Below are 25,108 nucleotides of genomic sequence, written 5' to 3' on the forward strand. Positions count from 1 at the left end.
TAGGAATAGACAGAGACTGATAAAAATGGGTAAAGAGAAAATACCTTGGGACCAATAGACAGTGTATTGGAAGTTAAAGGGTGGCTGGTTTTGTGTTGGTGGCGTTAAGGTGAGGGGCCTGTGGGAGATTTAAAGGTTGTAGGTTTAGCTAAGCATGTACATGTGCAGTTATGTTTTAGTTTGCCACTGGCCAGGATCCTTGTATTCATGCAATTCACACTTGTGTCATAAAGGCTTTTTACTTACTGTGTATGTTTTTTGCCTGAAGTATGTTGCCATGGATTTCAAAATGCTGTGACAGTAAATTGAAAACATTGCATCACTTATCTAATTTCAATAGTAATTATGGATAATTATACTATGCATGCATAGCAATCATGCACAAATGATTTCAGTGTGCTCGTCACCTAACACTTTCCAAGAGAGTCAGTGGCTTTGTATAAAAGAAAATAATGCAAAGATTTTGCTATTAAGTTATAAAAATGGAAAAGTACATGATAACTTACAGCCTATGTGTTAACATAAAAAGAATGCTTGCTGCTTTCACATGCTCTCTCTCTCTCTCTCTCTCTCTCTCTCTCTCTCTCTCTCTCTATATATATATATTTATTTATTTACAGAAAACACATTTTATTTTTGCCATTTAGACATTAGTGCTGTGGCTGGGTGCCTCAAATTTTCACATATTTCTCCTATAAACTACTTACAAGAACAATATTAATAAATGCTGAGTTTTGCATACTTTAATAGCTTTTTATAAATTTCTGCTGGATAGTTGAACTCTTTTTACAGCAGATCAAAATTAAATTATAATGTATATTACGCTCCATGAAACCATCTTTAGCCATTATGCAAATGAACTAAAGGTCCATCATTCCGCTCTGTCGCTGTCATACTGTCTTCAACCTCCCTGCCTTCCTCTCGGTTTTATACAACTGGATATTCCAGGTTTAGTATGTTATACAAAAACATCAAAAATATTAAAAGACAATACCCTCCCTCTGTTTTTTTTCTCAGTAGGACATTTTACTTATTTGTGATGACACTCTATCATCTCCTCCTGTTGTTAATATTTTGTGGTACCTTGGTAATCCGGCCCTTTAGCCCTATAGGAAAATATAACACAGTTACAACTCCCCTGTTTTTCCTTTCATTGTTCCTCCCTTCTTCATTCATCTTTCTTTCACTTTTATCCTATCCTGTCTGTATTTCATGATCAGTGAAGTAGGAGATGTATATACAAATATAAAACATACATTTCTGGCAAAAAGTTATATGCGTTAATAACCTGAAACTGCAACCATGAACAGTTTCACCATGGAGTAAAGATGACATATATAAACTGAAATTTCAGTTAAGAAAATAGACATAAAATGACAAAAATGCTTAAATGAAACAGAGCTAATGTATTCCCCTTCTTTCTTCATCTCTTGTTTCCCGTCGTACCTTTATCCTATTTTTTTATGTCACCATCAATAGTCTCTTCTTTAATTTTCCCATCCTGCCCGCATATCACTGGTAAAATTAAATTAAATCAGCCCTCAATTTGTAAAAATATATACATAAATACACAAACAAGTGCAGCATCTGAAAGTTTTCTTAGGAGTCGCCTAAGTATGACAGAGTTCCCGCATACCAAGGCTGCATAGTCCTGATTCCATCTCATGCTTCTTTGTTCCACCAAACTGTACTTCCTGTCTGCTTAGCTAACTCTTGGGGGGTTCTTTTTCATCGTTGTTTCCACCCTCTTCACTATTTGCCTAGATTTCTCTTATGACTTTCTACTTTACCTGCCTTCTTCAGTCTAGGACTGGATATGCTAATGAGGAATATGTCCCAGTCCCAAAAATGAGGGCAGATGCCCACAGCATGCACTGATAATGCCTCACCTTGATTTCAGTTAACAAGACTGTTTTCATCCTTGCAATTTTGTTTGTTAGGATTTGTCAGTTTGGGAAAACTAATAATCATTTCTGTAAAAGAAGCTGCAAGCATTATGTATCAAAATGCAAAATGTGCATACAGAACCAACCAGATGGATGTATGCTTAACTTAATCGTTGACTTTATGATGAGGGAAATTTTAGATAAATAATATCTCGTGCTGGCAACTGATATTCCAAGTAAAGGTGAAACACTTCATAGAGAAACATTTTATTGTAAGACGAGCATCTCTGACACAGAACATTGCATTGGGGTTTGTGGAGTCTGCTCGACATAAGATTGCAGATACCAAGATGCAGGAGTTCTCAGCCTTGGGGCGATAGAGTCCTGACTCACGTAATCGGTACATCTTTAGGCAAGCCACTGTATCACCGATTATGTATATTTACAGTTTCAGGAACTGACATTAAGACATTGTCTTAAAATCGCAAATATGTTGTTCAAGTATTATTAGAAACCAGAACTCCGATCAATTACATTTTTTAATTGATTTTGAAGGTGCTATAACTGGATTTATGATTAGAAACGTTCTTCTGTGCTCATTTTTTCACACTGAATTTGTTACACTTTTCTTAAGTGTTAATGTTTTAAGTGCAACACCAAAGTGCTGCAAAGGGGGAGCTCTAAAATTCACTACTTAAATGACCTCCACTAAATAAGCATTCATTATCCAGTCCATGAAGTGCTTGTTCGACTTCCCTTTACCGAATTTACAACTCAATTTCAATAGCAACGGCAATCCTCCCTAGTGTGTGCGGAACAACTCAATAAAACCCTTTCAAAAGCAGAGGCAATAAAATGCAAATTGGCCTCATAGATCCAACGCAAACCACACGTCCAATGTAACCGATGCAATCACTGCAGTGTTGTACAGGAGAAGAACTGCTCTGTTGGGAGTTGTTAGGTTTTCAGGCTTCGCAGAAGCGTTTAATTAAACTGACCACTATAAATGCCTTCCTGGCGTTTTGCTCAAGCAAAATAGAAAGCAGAGATAATGCAACGTGGCATACGCTGTTCATATCTTAATTCCGTGAAGAATCGGTAAACTGGCCAATTTAGGCCCGGAAAGGCTGGTTCCATGCTAGATTTTCAGGTTAATCACTGACAATTTGAGTTTCATTTAGATTCACTGAATGTAAATTTATCTTATGGGCATATCTCGAACATTTTGCATGTAATTGGTCCTCCTATGCTAATTGTAGAGACACCATGTCTATCTAATACCAGGCCAGGTCACATCCTTTCCCCATTAACTGAACTGTGGGAATCGCCAGACACTATCTATTTCCAAGTATGCTAGTTTCATTTGCATAGCACAGAAACTGCTATTGGGAGGTCCTTGTGGCATTGTGGCTTCCATTGCAGACTGGAGTTAGAGTCATCCTAAGTGGTTTTGAGGATTGAGTGAAATATTAAAATAGTTACCATCAGTCTGCAGCTTTAGGTAAACGGCCTACTGTTTCTCTCCTGCCACTCTCGACCACTTCCTCTTCTCTGCTGGCTTAGTCCTCCCATTGGAGTCTACTTCTTGGGGCCTGGACCAGACAGCATCCGCTTCATGTGGACCACGCAGGGACCGCTGCGTCTGTATCAGTGAATGAGTATTTGCATAGAAGTACTTCACTATATACAGGCCAATATTTGCCTTACTAGTTTGCACAATGTGGGGCTTCCCTGCAATGATCTACTGTGTGTTGTTTCAAAATCTGCAATTGCATGATTGCTTCAATTCGAACAAATGAGTTCCTGGTGACTATAGCCTTAATAATAGGCTCCCTTATCAACCAGTGTGCAATGCGCCGACAGGCTTCCACTGTTTTAGCATCATGGTCATCAAGGCGTTCTTCTCCTCCACCCTTTCCTCCACACAGTCCATGATTTGGTCCCAGCAGTGGTCACTTGACCCTTGAGAAACCCCAGTGGACTTTATCCTTGGGGGTCTGGCCTGGCCAGTCATTATTAGCTGAAGAACAATTTCACATCATTAATTTCAGAGCCCAGTTCCACATTCCACTTCTTCTAATCCAGACCAAGCATGCCACTCAACACCTTTCTACAAGGTGAGGTTAGAGGACACCCATTAAGTGTCATCAAAATGTCACTAGGTGGGTCCAAAATGCAAACACGTCCTGAAAATTGCTTGGCTTTTAAATAAGGAGGATTCCAAGAGGAAAATGCTATTTTCACCTTGTGTTAATCTCTCACACTAATGATCTCCAAAAAGGGAGCAATGTAACTAGAATTGGGAGATTTTGACGAGATCAGTATCTTTGGAGGGCCAAATCACATGACACTGCATGATATCATCATATACCCTGGCATGAAATATCTGAAACTGAAAAAAGCACTGCACTAATGTGCATGCTCAGAAAGCAGAAATTAACCTGATTCGCCAACTTGAATCAAAACCCAACTGTTTTTTTAGGTGTACAGTCAATGCACACCCACAGGACCATCCCAAGCCTTCACTACCAACTCCCTTCCCTGCCAACCTCGCACATTTTGTGCCTCGGGCTACAAATATCTAACACTTCTTCTGTCTCTGCTCCATTTTCCTCCATCCACTTTGAAATGACTGAGAAGTGTAACCAGCTCTATTCAAAATCACATTAAAATAAAAGGAGGAGAATTGAAGCATATAGCTAGGTCTGACGTATTTTAAAAATACATGTTAAACTAATTCAAAGTTCAGCGAGATCGTGAACCTTCAAGTCCCGATGACGGCTAAAACAAAAATAAATACATTTCTGAAATCAAAGTAGAGGAAATCCTCTTTAGTTCAGGTTAAACCTATGCGTAAAGTAGTATGGGCCATCTTACAAAAGAGATGAGAACAGAAGGCATAAGGAAAGCATTGCTTGTACACACGGTGCAAGAGTGCCTGGGAGACCAAGCCGCGCATTCCAATCACTCCAGTGTATCCGAAAAATAACTAAGCGTCTTAAGGCAGAATTGATACCAGCTATGTTGGATCGCTTGTCCGTCCATTATTATCAGCTTCCTGACCACCTCTCACAACTGCCAATATCTGCAGTGATTTAGGGCGCAGGGACACTCCATCCTGCTGCTCGGCTCCCCCTTACAGGAATGGACCTGCCCATTAACTAAATACACTGTCACCATCAATCACATTATTAACTGCTGCGCAGCTCGAACTACCAGCATTAAGCAGGAGCCGTACCACTGGGAAGGGCGGCCCCTCTGCAGTGCAGAAGACTTGGCTCCTCGACATGAGCACAAGCGGGAAAAGTGCTGATTGAACAGAGCCTGCCCTTTTCAGCTACGTGATTACTGTTGAAAACACATCGGCTCACATCTTCCGAATACAAGCACAGGCAAAGCCAATAGGTCTGGCCTTTGCAAGCTGGAGCAATGGTTATTTATTTTATTGGGAAGTATATGCCACAAGTTTTTTTTAAATATGCAGTCACCCCACGGTGGCCGCCTAATGCTCGCTTAGTGCTTGCAATAAAAAACAAATAAATAAATAAAAAACATACACCAATACGGCTGTTTTACTAGTAATGTTTCCCAAACAATTGTTTTTGTAACACGGTGCATTTTACTATTGTTATTTGTGCAGGAGTCTAGAGTAAACCACTAAATAATCAAGCCCTCAAATTGCAGGCAACTGCAATCTTGCAATGAATGTCACAAATTCTTATTAACTTCATAAAGATTGCATGTAATATTTAGCCGGTATTTAAAGTACACTTTGTCTAAAAATAGTTCATTTCTCTTCAGTTGGAAAGATGGTTCAATGTGCACAGGATTTGTGCAGTCACTCAAAGTGAAGGAAGCCAATGATTAAGGTAGGCTACCTACTGACCTACGCTGTATGGTGTGGTGGGTAAAAGTGAATGTGAATAACAATTTAAAAGAGCAATGGTTGAAGCATGCTCAGAAAGAGTCTCACTATATATGTATGTTATGTAGGATGTTTTGGGAAGAACAATAGCCTGGCGAGAAAAGTATAGCAGTCCAACAGTCAGATCCAAAAAGAGAGGGTGCAAAGAACCACACTCATCAACAGATTGGGTTTAAAAATGTATACTTAAAGATTTTAAAAAAGAGCAACGAAACATGAGCGCAAAGGTCCATACCACTGTCCATCAGCAGAACCCTTATCTTGTACAAATTTCAGCTAATAACCCAGTGTATTCTGTGAATTAAAGGCCCATACTTACAGAGGAAAAACATAGAAGTACCAAAATCCTAAGAGCGGCTGACTAAAAAAAGCTAGAACTGGACGAAGGTTCTGGTGTCTCATGACTTGGAGCAACTTGACAAACTACAAAGGCAGCCTCCACATGCTCCCGACTTACAATTTAGTAAGCGTCTAAGGTCTTAAACAGGAGAGAAAGCATAACTTTATGTTCCAGTACCTTAAGCGCAGATGCTGGTTAAAGAGACTTCTCATGACCACAGCTGTTAAGTTTCTCCAGATCCGTGTGTGACAAGGTCACCTAGGGCCAGATGTAGCAAACCATTTGCGAGTCGCAAAAGTCGAAAATCGCCGTTTGCGAGTCGCAAACGTGTGTTTGCTATGCAGAAATGCATTTTGCGAGTCGGAACCGACTAGCAAAATGCATTTCCGACTCGCAAATAGGAAGGGGTGTTCCCTTCCTATTTGCGACTCGCAGTGGTATGCAATTCCATTTGCGACCGCGTACGTGGTGCAAATGGAGTCGCAGTTACCATCCACTTGAAGTGGATGGTAACCCACTCGCAAACTGGAAGGGGTCCCCATGGGACCCCTTCCCCTTTGTGAGTGGACCCAAATATATTTTTTCAGAGCAGGCAGTGGTCCAAGGGACCACTACCTGCCCTGAAAAAATACCGAAACTAAAGGTTTCGTTTTTTTTCCAAAGTGCAGCTCGTTTTCCTTTAAGGAAAACGGGCTACACTTTGAAAAAAAAAACTGCTTTATTTAAAAGCAGTCACGGACATGGAGGTCTGCTGTTCCCAGCAGGCCTCCATCCCCGTGAGTGCCCATAGTCGCTATGGGGGCGCAAATTGCGACCCACCTCATTAATATTAATGAGGTGGGTCTTTGCGACCCCATAGCGACTCGCAGACGGCGTCTGAGACACCGTTCTGCATAGCAAATTGTGAGCTGCAATTTGCGAGTCGCTCGGACTCGCAAATTGCAACTCGCAATTTGCCGGCTTCCTACATCTGGCCCCTAGTTCGGCATTTTTTCTACATTTTAATTCTTGCAGTTTTGAATTTCTAAAAGAGTAAGCAGGAGACCCAGTCCACAGTTTTATACAGGAGTATAATCTCGGAAAAATCCAGATACTTGGGATTTGTGTATTTTACATAATATCCATTTGGCTTACCTTTACATTTTTTGTGTAATCATCCCTCATGGGAGACTGGGTTGCAGTAGAAAATACACTGCAGAATTGTAAAACTGGATGTATGCCAAGAACATAACTTGTGTAGATTAACCTGTGTAGACTTTCTATGCATATGGTTTCGCCATTTTGCTAGTGCTCATGCGTTGCGCATGGGAATATCTCGCAATGTCACCCAGGCTTAATAATCAGCGCTGCAAGAGCCTGCAGGGCAAATAATATCTTGGCCTGGATCTTCAGGCATTAAGGTCTATACAAAACAAGTTAGCATCTATATTATTTTTAATGTTATAATTTTTCATCACACATTTCAAACGAATGTGACTGCAATGGTATAGCCTTTATGTGAAGTTCAAATGTTTTACTTAAACACAGAGAGTTAATAACAGGACAAAATTGTTAATTAGAGTAGGAGAAAGACTTAAAGCATTAGGAAGAATGACGATACTCCCCCAAATCAAAGTGCTCATAAATGTGTATGCTAGAATTGTACACTCCCTGAATTCATCTACAGCTAAACAAGAAGATGAACAGTGGTGGGTCCATCTGTCAGTCTTTCACCCAGATTATAATGCAGTCTATAAAATCAAAAAGGTATTCCAATTTTGGTGTCTAAGCGGCCATTCTTCGTCAGACAGTGTGAATGTTTCAGCATATTTAAAATATGGTTTATAAAAATTGACCAGGTTCACAAATTCTGAGCACTGGACCAAGGGAGCAGGGACCATTATCTGTTGCACGGTCGCCAACCTTTTCTCTAAAGAGAGCTACTTCTGAGGAATGAAAAAGTGCAGAGAAACAGTTTTTGTTACCATTGTTGCAGTAATGACCACATCAAATGCAATCACAATCACAATAGTGACCATACCTTGCAGTGGTACTAGCTGTGACCACCCAGGTGAATGTCATTACATCGAGTAAAGCCAAAAATATTATAGTCAAAACATTCTCTAGTACAATATCATGAACCATGTATGTATAGGTAAATATAGATTTACTATTCTAACTCCACCACATCTAAGTACATTAAAGATATATATCTTCAAGATAAACAGATGTGGAATTAAGAATGTAAATTAAATTACATTTACCTATAAATATATACCATCATGAAATTGTGGTAATCAATATTTTGGATACAATACTTTGGCTGGACAATATTTGAAACTCAATATTGTCCACCCTAACACATAAGACAGGATTGTTAACACTAATGTAAGGAATAACTTTACAGTATAAATTGCCTTCACAAGACTAATAAAGTAAAAGCCATAGCAGGAAATGTCAACCGGCATAAACACTACACTAAGAGCTATAAAGCTCCCCAATTCAGTTTGAACTATCATTCAAAGAGCAGCCTTAAATATGTTTTGGGTTTCAAATCTTTTTGTTTTCTTTTTGTTTTTAAACATCAAGTATATCCATAGGCTCCATAGGCTATCAAAGGATCATAATCCAGCAGACGGGATATCCATCAAATCTGTGACAGAGTAACACCTGCTGCCAAACTCTAAATCGGGCCCTTAGTAACTGAATGCTTCCTTATTGGTTTCAGTATCATATTTTAGTATGTCAATGATCATTATCACTACTTATATTTCTTCTGGCTCTGGTTTCTATTAAGTAATATGGAATTCAAATAACACTCTCCCGGGATAACTATTTTTTCACTAAGGCACACCTCTACAATAATCTTACTAGATAAATTTACTAACATTATGCTTCCGAGCATCTCCTACTTTTATATGAGAACCTTATTAATTAAGAAACTTCCTCTACGAGTTCCCACTAGAGGGACATATTAGGAGCAGAGGTTATTAACTTATCCAAAATTAGAATCAAGACCTACTTATCACCCCTTATCAAACCTGAATGTTTATGTACAGTAAAATTTGTGAATACACCTGCGTCGAGTGAAGCCTGTGGATGGGAAAACTCTTGCATTGAAATATTTACATGAACATATACATATTCACATTCAGTATTCCTCAAGATTGAAGTAGCTCTACAAGTAGTATTTATTTCCTTTTATTTTGCTCTTCACACATTGTGAAAACATGAATTCAGGAACATTTCTTTTGTAAGCTGACACCAGCAGTGGTGAGCCAAGCCTTGCAGGAATCCTGAACCGGTCTTTTGTTGATATATTCATTTGGTGTAAACATATTCCATCTTTTGTAAATTTACTGATCAAAGAAAATGTTACTATGTGAATTAGCCTTCAAATGGTAAAAAATCACTATTTTTTAAGTGACAGCAGAAATTTGTTTTGGGTATTGGCAGATACTAAAGAAAAGTATCAATGTAAATTGGTAAGCATAATGTTATACACTGTTAGATTAACTGATAAGGCCTGGCTGATAGAGAAAATAAACAACTCTGAAAGAGGCAGCTATGGCATAGATTTATCATTATAAGTTTATAGATAAAGAAAAGTGTTCAGTTTATCAGTTGGTAAAGTTTTAAATAGAGCTGTAAACTCAAATGTATAGAAGTATCAGAACTGTAATTTGGCAAGGAGAGGGCAGACAATGCAGAATTGTGGGAAAGGAAGCTATCTCTGAAGATCATTAGGTACAAGAGAAAACAATAATTAATTTAGCACACATGGAAAAATGTGTTTCTGTAAATTGTAGCAACTCAAACATTGCTCCCTCTACTAGCAGAGAAATGACACAAGAATAGAACATTTCTGAAGAACAGTAGGCATGAAAAAGATAAATTTAAATTGCCAGATGAAGGAACTTCATGCTAGAACATGACAATAAAATTTTAAAATATTTGAAACTCACAATACTGAAGGAATAATGCATCTCTCAAAGCTCACCCCTAAGGGGGGTGATTCTGATTCTGGCGGGCGGCGGAGGCCGCCCGCCAGAATTCCGCCCCCATTATACCGCTCCGCGGTCAGAAGACCGCGGAGGGTATTATGAGTTTTCCCCTGGGCTGGCGGGCGGTCTCCAAAAGACCGCCCGCCAGCCCAGGGAAAAACTCCCTTCCCACGAGGATGCCGGCTCGTAATCGAGCCGGCGGAGTGGGAAGGTGCGACGGGTGCAGTGGCACCCGTCGCGTATTTCAGTGTCTGCAAGGCAGACACTGAAATACTTTGCGGGGCCCTCTTACGGGGGCCCCTGCCGTGCCCATGCCATTGGCATGGGCACGGCAGGGGCCCCCAGGGGCCCCGCGACCCCCCCTACCGCCATCCTGTTCATGGCGGCTTTCCCGCCATGAACAGGATGGCGGTAGGGGGGGTCAGAATCCTCATGGCTGCGGAGCGCGCTCCGCAGCCATGGAGGATTCAAACGAGCAGCGGAAAGTCAGCGGGAGACCGCTGACTTTCCGCTTCTGACCGCGGCTGAACCGCCGCGGTCAGAATGCTCGTTGGAGCACCGCCAGCCTGTTGGCGGTGCTCCCGTGGTCGGTGGCCCTGGCGGCCACCGGCCGCCAGGGTCAGAATGACCCCCTAACTGTCCATAATAAATGTTTAGTGTAAGTAACATACAGATAAATAAAGGCATGCCTCATCCATAGTAATGTTTCAAATTTAAAAAGAAGAGAAAATGTTTGCAGAACTGCCAAACAATACTAGTGATAAACAAAAGATTAAACGTTTCCCATGTCATGAAATAAAGGAAATTCATTGCCATAATTAAACACTGTCTTTCCTATAAAATTCTAATTTAATATGTGATCACCCACGACAGTGGAACAACTTGCATAATTTCAGTTGATAATTTACTCCATAGCATGGATTAAAGAAGTATTGTATTAGTTATTTAATCTTTTTAGCAGTACCTTTTCAAGATAATATGCCTTCTCTTCTGCTTTCAGTGCTTTTTGAGTTTCCAAAAGAATCTGTTCAATTTCTGAAAAACAAAAATTGTGAGCTATCTCAGGTTAGAATTCTTCATAAGTCAGTCGCTTTGTCTCAAAATCAGCAGTTCCTGATTGCAAAGAAGGAAAATGGTAGGGAATCCTTCCTAATATCCATCCCTGTTTCTGTCACGCACACACACACTGACCCCCGTGTCTCCCCCCGACAAAACAAAGATAGAAGTCAAATACAGCATGTTATGCAACTAACTGATTATTGTGCCATTCACACAAGAACTGGGTCAGTATTCCTACAACATCTAAAAGTTAAAATGGTATTCAGAACTGACACGGTTTATAGTTCAAGCAAGACTTGGGTCATACTGGCTCTTGCAATCAAACTTCAACTTCAAATAATAACACTTACAGAAATACTTCAAAAGTAGAAACTAACACTTTATGTTCGAATAATACCAAAAATGGCTTAAAATTAACATTAATTCAAACTCTCAAATGCTTACGATTGTGTACAAACAAATGAAAATAAGTGAAAATAAAAACACATTCCAAAAATGTCATCATTTTTTTTAATAGGGTCAACTACATAGCAAGTGAACAATTTAAAATATTATTGCCAACATCCTTCTCTTCCACGTATTGTCACTCTTTTTAAATACAATACTTTATTTTTTAAAACTGATGAATATTTTTTTTGAGTTAAGAATTCAGCATGTATTATCAAGCTACTATAGGAAAAGTAACTCTAACTTATATTTTCTTGTTGTTGACCATCACCATAGCCCTACGAAAATAGTCCATAAAAAGTCAAACATTCTTTTCTACCTAGCCTCACTGACCGGTAAAGAGTATATGATACACATTACTTGTGGGCAGTGTACACCACTTACCTGGGACAGAGACATGGTATGTGTGAGAAGGAGGCACAAACAGTGGTACATGGAGAGGTGGACAGTGCGTCAGGGGTAAGCAGGCTCTGGTTCTAGGGAAGCATAAACATCAGTACAAGGACACACCGAGACTGAAACGGAGATTGGACCTAGAACAGCAAAACAAGGGCACTGGAATAGAACACAAGGACTCTGCAGCACAGATCTTATAAGTATGTAATTGGACCTTGGATTATTGGGTACCAGGTGCTGAGCCAGGAAAACAGATAAACCAAAATAGGGCAAGACAAACATTGGGTAAAAGAGACATGGGCAAGGGGGCAGGGATGCACATATTTCAGGCAAATTTAGATAAAAATAGTTTGAAACGTGCATGACTTTGGCCTCACGCTCTGTAATCTTCAGGTGCTACTGGCATCTGGGCCACCAATTTGCATCCTGGGGTTTGTTGTTTTGTTTTTATAAGTGACCTCAATAATTGCAGCATGGAAAGTATTTTGGGGTAGAAAGCTGTCACTGGATGAAGGTGTCCAGGGGATTGTCACACATGGTTCGGGCCACTTGGTGGCCATGCATTTGCAATCAACAAAAGAATTATGCTTTCTCTATTAAATGCATGGTCATTAAAATACCAGCATGCAAAGTGCTGTTGGCAAAAAGTCTGCACTGTCGTAGGGTCTCATGTAAGACTTGGGTACCTTTAACAGCTATGTACATTTGCTTTCCTGTGTGTTACCATGATCATGTGGCAGTGAACCGTAGAGCTGAACTCTAGGAGCTGTGAATAAACGCTGCCCCTATGGTTGGGTATGTATCAATAGAGTTCACACAGGGCACGGACAAAGTGGTTTAAAATTGTTTTTTTATTGATGGGAAATCTCAGACTCACACCCTCTAACATTTTGAGCAAGATACGCCCTTGGCTCTTTTGTATTTATAAATGGCTTATAGTCTTAGGCTAAACAAATTCAACACTGTTGTGAAGGCTTTTCAAATGCTACATATTCTATCAACACTTGCCATTCCTCACATATAAGAGATCCTGTTTCAGAGATCAAAATATACAACACACGTACTGTCTTTTTTGCATGTTTCTATGTCGACTTTAGTGCCACAGAATCAAAATCATCAAATTTGCCTTTGCTCGCCAAACTTTTTGAGTCTTTACTGACTGGTGGTGGAACACAACAATTTATTATTCATGAGTCTTTCTATATGAAAATAGTCGACTATGCAGAATCATTACAGATTTCTAAATAACTACTGTGCACACGAGTTTCACTTAGATTCATTTTATGCTAATATCTTAAAGAATCTACATGGATCCAGTCTTCTATGTCCGAGGTTGGACAATATATCATCTAATTTCTTTGTAAATAGTATGTCTCCGGCTGGGTTTAATTTCAAAGTTTTGAAATACTCCTTGAAGTAACTAAGTAATACACTACTTGATATAGCAGTTTGGCATCGGTATGGGATACTAATATTGTTATTTAGTGTGCATCATATGACATTTCACAAATAATTGCATACGAAAATTATTGCAGATTTTCGAAAAAAGCAAACCACGCATCAGTGAATTCAGAAAAGTCTAGACAGTGTAATACTTACTTTGGTCAAATGGTGAAAGTTGAGGTGCAACATTTATTTCTAGAAATATTGAAAAAAGATGGAAAATTAAAATACAAAATAATAAAACACAAACGCCTGCAAAGAAAAGAGAAAAATTAAAACGACAGAAAATAAACCATTAGTGATTGCAGCATTATAAAAAATAAAAACAAAAGCAAAACCGTACTGCACAAAATAAAGCAAAATAATGAAGAAGCTGCATTAGAAGCACAAGAGGCACAAACAAGAATATCTACTCTTTCAATCTTTATTGGAATTTTCTAGTATATTTCCTTATGTATCCACTGTAAAAACCTTTGCAATAAGCATATTTCTTTGGACAGTGGAGCACAGTTCTCAATCTGTTAAAAATGTGAATTTTAAGGCGATGTGTATAGAGTAAGCGATTTCAGTGACACCCTTATTAGTCCTGCTAGAGTGTCGTTAAGACATGCTTCGCGATTTTCAACCTTATTATTTGATGCAAAATAAAAAAAATAGCAAGCCAGTGTTAAGCTAATTAAAGTGGGAACATGGTGGAGTAGGAGGTGAGTATGATCTGTTTATCCGTTACAGTCCCAAATGTTGGCATAATATGTTTCTTCACGTTCCTAGTGCAAAGGGCGTTTCTTCATTCTTCATAAAAACTATTTGTTACATAGAAAACCACTGAACCCATATATAGATGCAGGGCTTCATGTGGGATGAAGAAGGTGGATGTCTCTATAAGAGTCATGGCCTAACTATGAAACTTTCATAAGAAGTGTGGCCTGTGTAACAAAGAAAATTGCCTAAGATACGTCAAATATAAGTCTGTGCTTTGCTAAATTCATAAAGATTCTTGCTCGACAAAGATAAATGAAATCAGAAAGGAACAAAATATGTATACATCATAAACAATAAATCACTTTACAATCTCTGGTTGCACTTTGAAGACCAGCAGGTGTCTCTGTTTTGGAAATGGGTTGTCCTAATTCCACCTGCCCCCAATATCACCTGAAATGAACTGGTAGACACCGTAGCAAACACTGACCTGGGATTCAGTAGCAACTGATGAACATAAAGCACTTGTAAAGCTTTACTCAACATAAGCTTTAACATACAATGTTGCTGTATTCTTGATAAGGGCTCTGTAACCCACCTGTTTTTGGCACTAGTCTAGGCATCAGAATATTATTGTGCATTCTAGGGGGTGTACAAACTGTTTTGAGGTATAGAAACACACCAACTGAATCTAAAATCAGATAAAACCATTTTTAAATGATTCTAAGTAATGTGCAAAATTCCATCATAAACGCAGACATCAGCAGAACAAAATTCGTTATTTAGACTTGGGGAGCGCAAATCTTGGCCGTAAGTCGCCACATGGCCATCAACAAATGACTGAGTGCAAAAATCACAGGTCTGCTTCCATTTTTAACATCCTAAGGGCCACTTTGTGATCTCTAATTTTTACTTACGACAAAGCAGGAATAGCCATCATCATCTGCTGGCCTTGTAAGCTGGACAAAGGGAGCGTGGCCAAGGAACATGGCCGACGGGACGTGCTTCTAGTGCGCTCCCGCCTCGGCAAAATTCTTTAGCGGTCCTGCAGCTCCCCCGGGCTGGGAGATCCACTCTCCTTGGCGCAAGAGGACGGCTTTAGAGTTCCGGTGCCCCGGAACCCATTTTTGGAGACTGCCGGATCCGCACGCACGACCCTGCGGGCCGTGGCGGAGCTTTCTGGGCCGCGCAGCACCTTACCGGGGCCAGGAGTGTTTTGAGCGGTTGTGGGGGGGCTTGGAGAGGTGTGCACTCCCCTTTAAAAATATCTGTGCAGCTGCACCCGTTGCCACCCCGGAGGGTTCTGGGCCCTGCGGCTGGGGGGCGGACCATAGGCAGTGACAATGCCGTTTGGATTGGGTCTGAGATGAGAGGCCTGATATTTGGATCGCCTCTGGAGCTGGCTTCTGCCCTGAGTGGCAGGTACTGGTGCTGAGCCTGCTGGACTTGGACGTTGCAGGCCTGGAGACGGTACTTCGAGCGGGGAGGTGTGCGCCTGTGTTCCTTTTGGGCCCTGAGGTGTGGACTGCCCTTCTGGCCCTCTGGCCTTTTGGAACTGTATTGTGGGGCGGCGAGCCTCGTGGAGAGAGCCCATGGAGGCTTCTGTTGGCGGCCCGGTTATCTCCTTGCTTTTTCTGGCCTCCCCCTCTCTGTGGTTCCTGCGTTGACTTTGCTGGTGTGTGTTAACAGCTGGCTTCGTATCTGCTGGTGAGGCTGGCGGCCGTCTGAGCCTTCTGCCTGGGCTCTGTGTACGGAGTGGGGTATTGCAGCAACTGCTTTGGGGTATCCGCTGTGTGGACGCTGCAGAAGGTGGTCAGTCGCGTCTAGGCCCTGTGTGGAGTAACACGGGGCAACATAAGCGAACGGATCCCTCACAGGGTAATACTATGGAACAGTCTACTACCCCTGTGGCTCCCCTGCGGTAGCGGGCGGGATTGGAGGTGAGTGGAGAGGCAGCTGGAGCATCTCTGAGTGCTGGTGAGCCCTCGCGAGCGGAGCTATTGGCGGCTATTCAGGGCTCCAGGGTGGCACTGGAGGGCAAGATTGAGACAGTTGCGGTGGAGGTCAACTTGCTGAGAGCGGATCTTCGGAAGGTGTCGGACAAGGTGAAGGTGGCTGAAGGTTCCATTGCGGCGCTCCAGTCTGAGGTGGGGACACTGCGGTCACAGGTGGCGCAGGCCACATCTACTGTAGGTTGGCTGGAGGCGAGGCTGGAGGAAGCAGAAGGTAGATCCTGGCGGAACAATGTCAGGTTGCGGGCTTCCCGGAGCAAGCAGAGGGGTCGACTGTGGAATCCTTTGTGGAGAGCTGGATCAAGGATGTGTTGCAGCTAGTGGGCCTATCCAGAGTGTTTGTGGTGGAGCGTGCTCATCGGGGTCTTGTGGCGCCACCGCTGCCTGGTGCTTCTCCTAGGGCCATTATCGCACGCTTGCTCAATTATAAGGATTAGGACTGTATTCTGCGCACAGCGCGGGAGTCGGATAAGGCGATATACGAGAATTGCAAGATCTCAATTTATCCTTATTACACCAATAAGGTGCAGAACTGTCGTAAAAGCTTTATGGAGGTTAAGGCAAAGCTAAGAGCCATGAACATCAGATACGTGCTCCTGTATCTGGCCCGTTTAAAGGTGTTGTCGGGGGCCAAGTCTCACTTTTTTGAGCGACCTGAGGAGGTGTGGCACTGGCTGGAAATGTGGGACTGGTAGACCGGAGGGATCTGGAGGCGCCGCCAGGTGGGCATCGGGTTCCGGTAGTCAGGACTGGAGATCACATGGTTCAGGGCGGTTGGCGGAGGCTGGCCATAGGGTGGAGATACAGCGAGATGGAACAATGGCAGTGGTGCCTGTGGAATCGGATGGGGGCACAGACCCGTAGCGGAGCTTGGAGGCAGGTGTGGATGCCGAGATGACTTGACTGTTGTTCTTGCTGTCTGCTGTCACCTGGCGGTCCTAGAGGGCGGATATGGGATTGGGATGAGATTGGCCGCTGGCCACTTTTCGTGTTATGGTCCTCGGGTTGGGGGGATACTGGTTATGTGTTGATTTGATGCTGGAGTGGGTAGTCACTCCACAGATGTGGTAGGCCATTTGTTGTGGTAGGGTGGGGTTTAGGCTGCTGTCCTGGCAGCACCTATGGACTGGACTTATAGTATGGTATATTCTGGTTGTTTTACTGTATTTCCGGAGTAGGTTGGGGCTGAGGGGGTTTGCTCTTGTTCAAGTTTACAATTTATTCAACAGTGCGGGTGGGGAAGCGGGTATGTAAGTTGTCCTTCTCTGTGTTGTCCTGGGGAGGGTAATACACGATGTGTGGTATCCTGGGGGTGGGGGCTTTACATCTTACTGACGTTCCTTCATAGACACAAGGTTCATATTGCTTGTTTTCAGGAGACTCATATGACGGATGAGGAGGCGCATAAATTGGCCAAGAAGTGGCTGGGGCAGATGTTTTCATCCTCCTTTTCTTCCTATGCACAGGGAGTTTCTGTGTGGGTGGCCCCCGGGGTTCCCTTTACCCATGTGTACAGTGAGGATATGGAGGGTCGTTATGTAATGGTTGAGGGCATATTGAATGGGCTACCCATTGTTATCCTTAATGTTTACGCTCCTAATACAGATGATTCTGTCTTTTACTCTAGGATACCTGAGATCTTAGGGGATAGCCTAGATAAGCCCTTGGTCTGGGGAGGGGACTTTAATTGTGTGATAGACGGAGGGCTTGATCTTCACCCGCCAAAGTTGGGAACAAAACCCTTAATGGTACAATCTCTCAGGGATGTGATGGTGCAATTGGGTCTCTGGGACAGTTGGAGGGAACGACACCCGGAAGGTAAGGAGTACACTTGCCATTCAAGAACACATGGTACTTATTCTCGACTGGACAGGTTTCTGTTGGGGGTCCTTGATGGTTTGCAGGTTCAGCATATTACTCATCTGGGTCAGTTTTTATCAGATCATGCGGCGGTTCGGCTTCAGTTGAGGTGGGGCGAGACTCTTTCCTGTGAGGCTCGAGGTTGGCTTATGCCCACGGACTTGTTGTCTGATCAGGGATGTCGAGAATGGGTAGGCGCTGCCATGAAACAGTATTTGGACTTAAATTGGAACACAACTGTGTCTCGCCGTATGGAATGGGAGGATATGAAGGCTGTCATCCGTGGAGAATGCATAAGCATGGTGGGAGGGGTGCGTAGACAGTTGGAGCAGGACCTTACGGCTCTGGAGGGGGAACTGGGGGAGGTGCAGCGACAGCCATCTGAGTCGAGCGCAGCCAGGCGGGAGGAGCTCAGGTTGTATAAAGAGGTGAATGCATGTTGGGACACACTAAGTAGAACAGCTCTCAAAGGGTATAGGCAGCAGTTGCACTGCGAAGGTGATAAGTCAGGTAAACTCTTAGCATGGATTTTGAAACTGGAGGTGGAGGCCCCGTCGATTCTGAGCATAAGGAATACTGAGGGAGTGCTCCTCACGGGACGTAAGGACATTCTCATGGAATTGGCAACCCACTTTCAAGGGTTTCTGGGGCTGGCATGGTACCATCGGGAGGGTGGTGGAGCAGTTTATGCGGCAGTTGCGATTGCCGAGGTTGGACCATAAGAGCAGAGACGCGCTCGAACTTCCGATTACGGTAGAGGAGGTGGGAGAGGCTGTGATGGCAATGGCGAGATCTAAATCTCCTGGTAGTGATGGATTTCCTGTGGAGATGTATCAGGCTTTTTCTTCAACACTCGGGGAGAGATTGTTGGAGGTGTTTGAGGAAGCGCAGGTGTGTGGTAAGTTGCCAGACACCATGCGTCAAGGGATAGTGTGTTTGTTGCTCCAGCTGGGTGGGGATGCTACGGATCCATCTTCGTATCGACCGCTCACTATGTTGAACAGTGATATCAAGGTACTTTGTAAAATCTTGGCTACTCTGCTTAGGGGAGTGATTCGGGGTCTGGTACACGAAGACCAATGTGGGTTCATACCAGATCAGAGTACATCTCTTAACCTACGTAGATTGGCACATGTCCTGCATGAAACTCAGGGTTTGGAGTCAGAGATGGCTTTAGTGTCTCTTGATTTGGAGAAAGCGTTCAACACCATTGAATGGGAATATTTATTGGAAGTGCTGCGGGGAACGGGTTTTGGATCCCGCTTTCGTGCTTGGGTTCGACTCTTGTATACTGCGCGTCAGCTCGTGTGCGTGTTGGGGGAGAGATGTCTGCTGACTGGGAGATTGGTAGGGATACATGACGGGGGTGCCTGCTTTCGCCACTCTTATTTGCTCTGGCTGTGGAGCCTTTGGCGATTTGGCTTCGTGAGGAGTTGGCACAGTGGGGGATCCCGGTGGGTCAGGCTGTTCATGTAATTTCTATGTATGCGGATGACGCTTTGGTATATGTGCGAGATCCTTGTGTATCGGTGCCGGAGCTACTACAGAGAATGAAGGTATTCGGGGGTGTATCTGGTCTTAAGATCAATATGAAAAAAACACTTTTGTTCCCTTTGGGATCTCTGGTTGGTATCCCTCTGGCTGGACTCCCTGATTTGGGTTTGCACTGGGAGGTTGAGTGCTTTCGGTACCTGGGTATCTGGGTCGCCGGTTCCGTGGATGTGTATAATGAAAACAATGTTCAGCGGGTGGTTGCCGGTTTGGAGCGCTCAGTAGCTTTTTGGAATAAGTTGCCCCTTTCTGTTATGGGCCGGGCAGCAGTAGCAAAGATGGTGTTTTTGCCCCGGTGCCTTTATTTGGTACAGAACTCATTGTATCCACTGCCTACTCAGCTTTTTTGACGCTTGGATAGCCTCTTGGTCTCTCTAGTATGGGTGGGCAGGCGAAGTAGAGTGACGCTGTCCGTTCTGCAGAATGATCTGGGGGGGGGGACTGGCAATCCTTAACATAGGATATTATTATTTTGCAGCGCAGCTACAGTGTGCCGCGCAATGGATGTCAGAGGTGGATAATTGGGAAAAGAGGCTGTATACTGGTATGTGCGATGGGAGGGCACTGGCACATGTTCTCATGTATGGGGGCAGATCTGACCCCTCTGCATCTTATCTGGTGAGAACTACTGCCGGGATCTGGGAACAGGTGGGTAAACAGGTGCTTAAACGGGCCCCTTTTGACAGGGAATTAAGGATATGGGACCTGTCTCCGTTTCGGGATATAGTAAGGGCAATGTCAATGGAGGCCTGGCGGTCGGGTGGATGTGAGGTGGTTGGTGATTTGTACCCTAATGGTGAATTTATTTCATTCTCCGATGCCCAGGAACTCTTTGAGTTGGACCCTGGCCAGTTTTTCCAATATGCCAAACTTGAAAGCGTGACCTGTGAAATCTAGGATGGGTTTCTGTTGGTTCCCAGGGATTCTTTGGTATTGAACGGTCTTCTTAACTGGGGTTAAGACAGGCACATGATTGCTCGATTTTATAAGGCTTTACGGGGGGACCGACCGGGGGTGCCTAGCCTGGGACGTAAGGCATGGGAAGTTGACTTGGGGATGCCTATTGAGGACAATGATTGGGATGTGACATTGTCTCTGGTTCGAACAGTTTCCTGCAATCACAGGTTCAAACTTTTGCATTTTAATTTTGTCCACAGCACGTATATTACTCCCAGCAAGCTAAATAAGATAGACCCAGGTTGAGGGACTTGTTGCCCTCGATGTGGTGAGCTTGGTGCATCGTTTCTGCATATGGCCTGGTCCTGTAGTGTCGTTGGTATGTTTTGGCAGGAGGTGGTAGAGGTGATCTCGAAGGCTATGGAGAGAGAGTTGGAGGTTACTCCTTTGTCTTATCTCCTGGGAGTGGTGCGCAGGCCGCAGGGCAGAGGGGTGGCCTATAGGTTGATACAGTTAGCGTTAGTCTTGGCCAAGCGCACAGTAGCGATTAACTGGATGAGTGTGCGGACCCCTGTAACATCTGATTGGTTGCAGGATTTGCTGGAATGGGGGGTGGGGGAGGAACAACATATGCGTATGACACGTAGCGACGATAGGGCGCTCACTGATGGGCTGCTTGGGGCGCTCTGCTGGAAAAGTTCACTGAAGAGGGGGACGTAGGTACTGTGAATAGCAGTGGGACGGGGGGCTGGAGATATATGATCTTCCTCTTCTCACTCTTGACAACCAAATGTGGACTTTAGTTATCTTGTATGGTTAAGCTATGAAACGGCTGGTCTCATTGGGATGTAGGACGGGAGCTCTTGGGATTCAGGGTGGTTCAGGGATGTGGCTCTGTTTCCCCGGAGGATAAAATGCTGTGTTCGCTCTTTGGACATCATTCTCTGTTGGTACAATACTGCTCTGTAACGCCTGCACTGTGTTGAGTTATTATACAAGTTTGTAATGTTTTCATTGGAAAAAAAAACAGATTTAAAAAAGAGCTGGACAAAAGAAAATAACAAGCTCGACAAACTCTTGGGGGTAACCACAAAACAGGCACTGCCCATCTACAGTCATGAAATTGTTAACCCATTTTGCAGTAAACCACTGTAGGGGTAACAACCCATAACGGAAAAGCACTGTGGGGGCTCAATTTTATCCATTTACTACTCCCTGTGGAAAGAGTCCTTATCTAAAAGAAAAGCATCTGTCAGTGCACCATGGGTGGTCCATGACTTCAAAAGGTATCTTCGTGCTGCCAGTAAGCCAATTTAACATTAGCCTTAGTAACTAGTGTATCCTCTTAAGGAGTATCCCAAAGATTGATTGGCAACACTATTTCCCTTAGCTTCCCTTTGATGGACTTTATCCAAGGTATATTGCAAGAGCTAAAAAGCTAAGAATGTCTTAGAGACCTTCGCCATAGGAGATGAGCTCAGGCATAATCCAGGTCCTTCTCCAGTATAAAATCGGGCAAAGCCCCACTTTATAAGATATGGTGCTAACCCTAAGGTCCAACCTAAGGGGCAACACAAGTGTGCTGATAGGAACATTAACCAATAAGCACATAAAACATTTCTCCACTGTATAAAGAGTGAGCGCCTGAATGCGGCCCTATAACTGAGCACCATCGGTGGCAGCCCTCATGGCCTGATGGTAATACATCTGCAGTGGCGGATAAACAGGATGAAAAAGAGAATTATAAATCATTCTAATTATGCTTCCAACCGCTTGCTCAAGTTTTAGCCTACGTTAAGTAATATGGGCCTGCCACCCAAGACATTCAGAGAGAGTAATGTCCAGATAAGTAAAAGTGTAAACTCTTTCTAGTGGTATCCCTGCAGGTTTTGGGCAGGCCCTGGTTGAGTGTCCTGGGTTGGATATCATATACTTGGTCTTCCATATATTCTATACAAATTTCCTCAAAGCTATTCTAGAGTCTTTGTAGTCCCACAGGCGACTTAGAGAGGTGGAAAGTGTCATTGGCAAACATGAGGACTGGAATCTTCATGTTTACCAACTTTGGAATATTACTATCACTCTGCTCCAAATGAGCAATGAGGCCATTGATATATAGCAAGAAAGGCATGGGAGTCAGTACGCACCCCTGCCTGTCTCCTCCTGACACCAGCCTAACCACATCTAACATACGCATAATTGTTGGCATGGAGCCACTCAAAAATGTCTAAGAGATAGCCAGACACCCCCATTTCACGTAAGACATGCCATAAGGATGGTCTTGATACTAAATCGAAGGCAGAACAGAGAGCCACAAACACAGCGTGCAGGTGACTACCCCCCAGGGTGACTATCTTCCAGTACACAATCATAAGCCTTAAAACCTGATCATCCTGCTTGTGGCTCTCACAAAATCCTGCCTGCATAGGGGACAGGATAGCTTTATCTATCATCCATTCCTGCAGTCTACTGAATAAAACTCTACAAAAGAGCTTTTGTGAACTTTCAAGTAGACTGATAGGTCTATAGTTAACAGTCTTTTTGTGAGGACCCTTTTTATGAATAGGGATGATTTCTGCCCCAGCCCAAGTCAGGGGCAGAGGCCCCCTTTCAGGATAGTAGTAAATAGAATCAAGAGGTAAGAGCTCCAGATACCTATATCACTCTAAAATAAATCCTCTGAGATTTTGTCTAATCCCTGCACTTTATTAGGAACAAATAGCCGTAATGGCACCAGAGACTTTCTAATCTTAAATTTCAAGGCCGAACAGGGAGAGACCAAGGTCCAGGGTATCCTGCAGAAGGTCATCTTTACGTACACCCCCAAAGGAGGTGAAGGTGGGTGGCCCAGAGCCCTCAGCCTTATGAGATCACTTGATGCATCTGCGTATATATTCTCAAAGAAGCATAAAGGGCAAAAAAATGGGCGACACACTCACTAGTAGAAACAAAAAAGTCAGTAGGCCTCAATCCTTCCCTAGCTCCATGGGAAATCAGATTCTAAAAGGCATGAGGGTCTTTCTGATTTGCAGCTATCAACAGGTCCTCCCACCTTTCCCTCTGCCAGTCCCTTTTAGCAATATTAAGTCCCGCTTTATAGTCTTTCCTTGTGCATCGAATCATTACTCTATCATCAGTCTTTAAGACCTCGATCTAACAGGGTTAGCTTAGCTACAACTTTTATGAAACCAGGTCACAGTAGACATCCTGATAGGCTTCCCCCACACCCCAGATCCAAAACAGATTCCTCATTTTGCCAAACAATTCATTATTAATTTCTTTGACAAAATCCAGTTGTACTTAGGTGCAACCGGCCACAGATTTGGGCACCAGCCTCACCAAACTATCAGCCACCAGCCCATACATCTGCCTAATGTTCTTCCTGTTGCTAGTCACTCTTAGACTACTGGCCATTAACTGTTCTTGGGATTTAGAGGGCTTCTCATAATACAGTTAAGCTTGAGGAGCAAAGCGTTAAGGTCACTGTCCTGACATTCCAGGACAGTCATATCCTCAAGAAACAGCCATAGTCTAATGTTAGCAAGAAATAATCAATAAGACTGGTGGCACTGATTCTATCAAAGATATGCCGGCCTGACTTATCAGACCTAGTTCTTCCATTACACACTCTAAGGACAAGGAAGGATTCAAAACAAGGGCATTGATTTTAAAGACAGTCGGGGTCCATTTCTTGATGGGAGGGATCTCCAAAGCAGGTACCTGCCATATGACGTCCTCACTTGACATTATGGAGTAGGAGTCTGAGCACAGTGGTTCAAATTGACAATTGAAATGCCCTCTACTATTTTCCTAGCATCAACGAGGAGGGATGCTAAATGAGCAGTTAACAATTCAAACATTGCTGGTTCCCTAGTACACCCAACTGACCTGCAGATATTATAGAAGAAGTAGGTCTCCCCACCAGCGAAGTTTAGGCAAACGCACAATATGTATGAGGAGTCCACCTGAATTTCTCTCAACCCGCCCTCCACCGTGGTTCAGATGCAGGCAGTTAGACCAACCGAAGGCCTCCCCTTCACCGATGCAACAGCTTCCTTGGTAAAATTGGCAAAGCCTGCAATATACAGGGACCAGGTCTCTTGAAACATGCACATCTCAAACTGAGTATTAAACTCACACCACTCCGGGCACACTAATTTAGAGGCCAAAACAGTAACATTCCAAGAGATTAGCATACACCGAAAATCAGTACTAGCACCCGTACCCCACTCCTCCGCTCTGTTCTGTAGTGTCCCCAGTGTTCACGTCACCATTAATGATATGACTAACTTAGGTATCTTTAACACCCTGGTTGAGAGGAATATGGCTCAATTTAATACCAAACAACTGCTCAGCCCCAACAGAGTAGACTGGGATGCCCTCATTCTCTCTACTGCTACACTGTTCAACATTTGCAAGCTCTTCCCGGAATGAGGAGGTTGTGTGCTCACCCAAGCATTCACAGCCGTCTCTTCCCTCATTACTGATTACATCTGTGGGCATTCTAAGAGCTCTACTATCAAAATAAAGGGGAGCCCGAGCCCTCCCTACTATCCCCAAATCATTAGAGCCTACTGGAATACACCACCCACCTTGCACCTGTCAGTCAA

General features: G+C 43.4%; 1 protein-coding gene and 1 long non-coding RNA gene across 2 annotated transcripts in view; one reads left to right on the forward strand and one right to left on the reverse strand.

The window, feature by feature from the left end:
• HOATZ (HOATZ cilia and flagella associated protein) overlaps nt 1-25,108 on the reverse strand; it is a 152,753-nt gene that overhangs the window by 106,975 nt on the left and 20,670 nt on the right. Inside the window, exons 2-3 of the mRNA XM_069225013.1 lie at nt 13,636-13,674; nt 11,099-11,169 (exon numbers count right to left, since the gene is read on the reverse strand). Coding sequence (XP_069081114.1) covers nt 11,099-11,169; nt 13,636-13,674 — 110 coding nt within the window. The remainder of the gene's footprint in view (nt 1-11,098; nt 11,170-13,635; nt 13,675-25,108) is intronic.
• Nucleotides 1-25,108, forward strand: part of LOC138285284 (uncharacterized) — a 227,285-nt gene that overhangs the window by 71,960 nt on the left and 130,217 nt on the right. Inside the window, exon 2 of the long non-coding RNA XR_011201559.1 lies at nt 5,688-5,755. This is a non-coding gene — a long non-coding RNA (uncharacterized lncRNA). The remainder of the gene's footprint in view (nt 1-5,687; nt 5,756-25,108) is intronic.

Source organism: Pleurodeles waltl, chromosome 3_1, assembly GCF_031143425.1.
Source record: "Pleurodeles waltl isolate 20211129_DDA chromosome 3_1, aPleWal1.hap1.20221129, whole genome shotgun sequence".
NCBI lineage: Eukaryota > Metazoa > Chordata > Amphibia > Caudata > Salamandridae > Pleurodeles > Pleurodeles waltl.